This window comes from Seriola lalandi, unplaced genomic scaffold (genome assembly GCF_002814215.2).
Source record: "Seriola lalandi dorsalis isolate HSWRI2012SDOR001 ecotype SW California unplaced genomic scaffold, Sedor1 jcf7180002053666, whole genome shotgun sequence".
Taxonomy (NCBI): domain Eukaryota; kingdom Metazoa; phylum Chordata; class Actinopteri; order Carangiformes; family Carangidae; genus Seriola; species Seriola lalandi.
Window position 1 is genome coordinate 51,827 of NW_019524219.1, and position 1,143 is coordinate 52,969.

At 40.2% G+C, this 1,143-nt stretch overlaps 1 protein-coding gene across 1 annotated transcript in view; it reads left to right on the top strand.

Annotated features, from left to right (window-relative positions):
* ptprbl (protein tyrosine phosphatase receptor type B, like) overlaps positions 1-1,143 on the top strand; it is a 30,031-nt gene that overhangs the window by 2,847 nt on the left and 26,041 nt on the right. The window contains exons 3-4 of the mRNA XM_087172712.1: positions 2-181; positions 715-731. Of these exons, the coding sequence (XP_087028838.1) occupies positions 2-181; positions 715-731 (197 nt within the window). The remainder of the gene's footprint in view (position 1; positions 182-714; positions 732-1,143) is intronic.

Here is a 1,143-nt window from a genome sequence, read left to right on the forward strand (position 1 = left end):
GCGCCGGCGTGGAGCTGCTACGATGCCGAGGGAGCCCTCGGATTGGCTGAGACACACATGTACCTGAAGAAACTGGGGCCATGGGTGGTGGTTGGAGGAAACCTGAAGACTTCAGAGTGGAGGAAGTACAAGGTGGACTCAGGAGGGAATCAGCTGATGACGTCTTTATGCTCCAAGACAGGTGAGTTCAGGAGGTCCTGTGTTTATTGGTTATTTGGTTGGTTGGTTGGTTGGTTGGTTGGTTGGTTGGATATTTACATGAAGATGTAACAGATTTGCAAATTATTCATGAAATCTAACCTCTTTGTTGTTCATAAAATAAACCTTCCCATCAGCCTCAGCTGGACATTGTGTCTGCTGCTAATTACCTCATGCTAACAATCCCAACATGCTAAACTGAAGAAAACAGCTCTGCAGTGATTCTCCTGACACGGACTTCCTGTCTGTTCACTCAGTCAGACAGGAAGAACGTCAGCGGTGTTCTTCCTGTCTGAGTTACAGTCATAGGCAGCACTCAACACTGCCTCATATATAACAGATATATCACATATAACATATATATCATATAGTATAATATACTTTATATATCAGACACATCTGAGCCAGCACTCAACACTACTATATATGATATATGATATATAACACACACAGTACATCATGTATATAACATATATCATATATCACACATATCACACATATAACACATTTATACAGGGAAGGACAGTAACAAAGTACATTTACTTCAGTACTGTACATGTATTTTGTTCTTTACCTGAGTTTTGTTGTGATGGTTCCTCCTGTACACTTAAAGACGAATGTTGTTCTTCTAATTCCACTACTCCACTACACTAACTCTTACTTTGAAGCCGAGCTTTTATTCAGGGAATGAATGTTCTTTTATTTTGAAAATGTGATAGACCATAAACAAGAGACTCCTCCACTGTCAGTCATGGCAGAACCTGTCAGCGTCCTAACGATGGAAACATCACATAAAGATTCTTCACAGAGACCATGGTCTGATCTGAAGTCTGTTTGAAGCTTTAAGGAAAGATTCATTTAGTTTGAATGTTTGACGATCCTTTAGTTGGGTCTTATGTCCATGTCTAGTCTGTTTATTCTCCAGGTTCTACAATCATCAGTCAG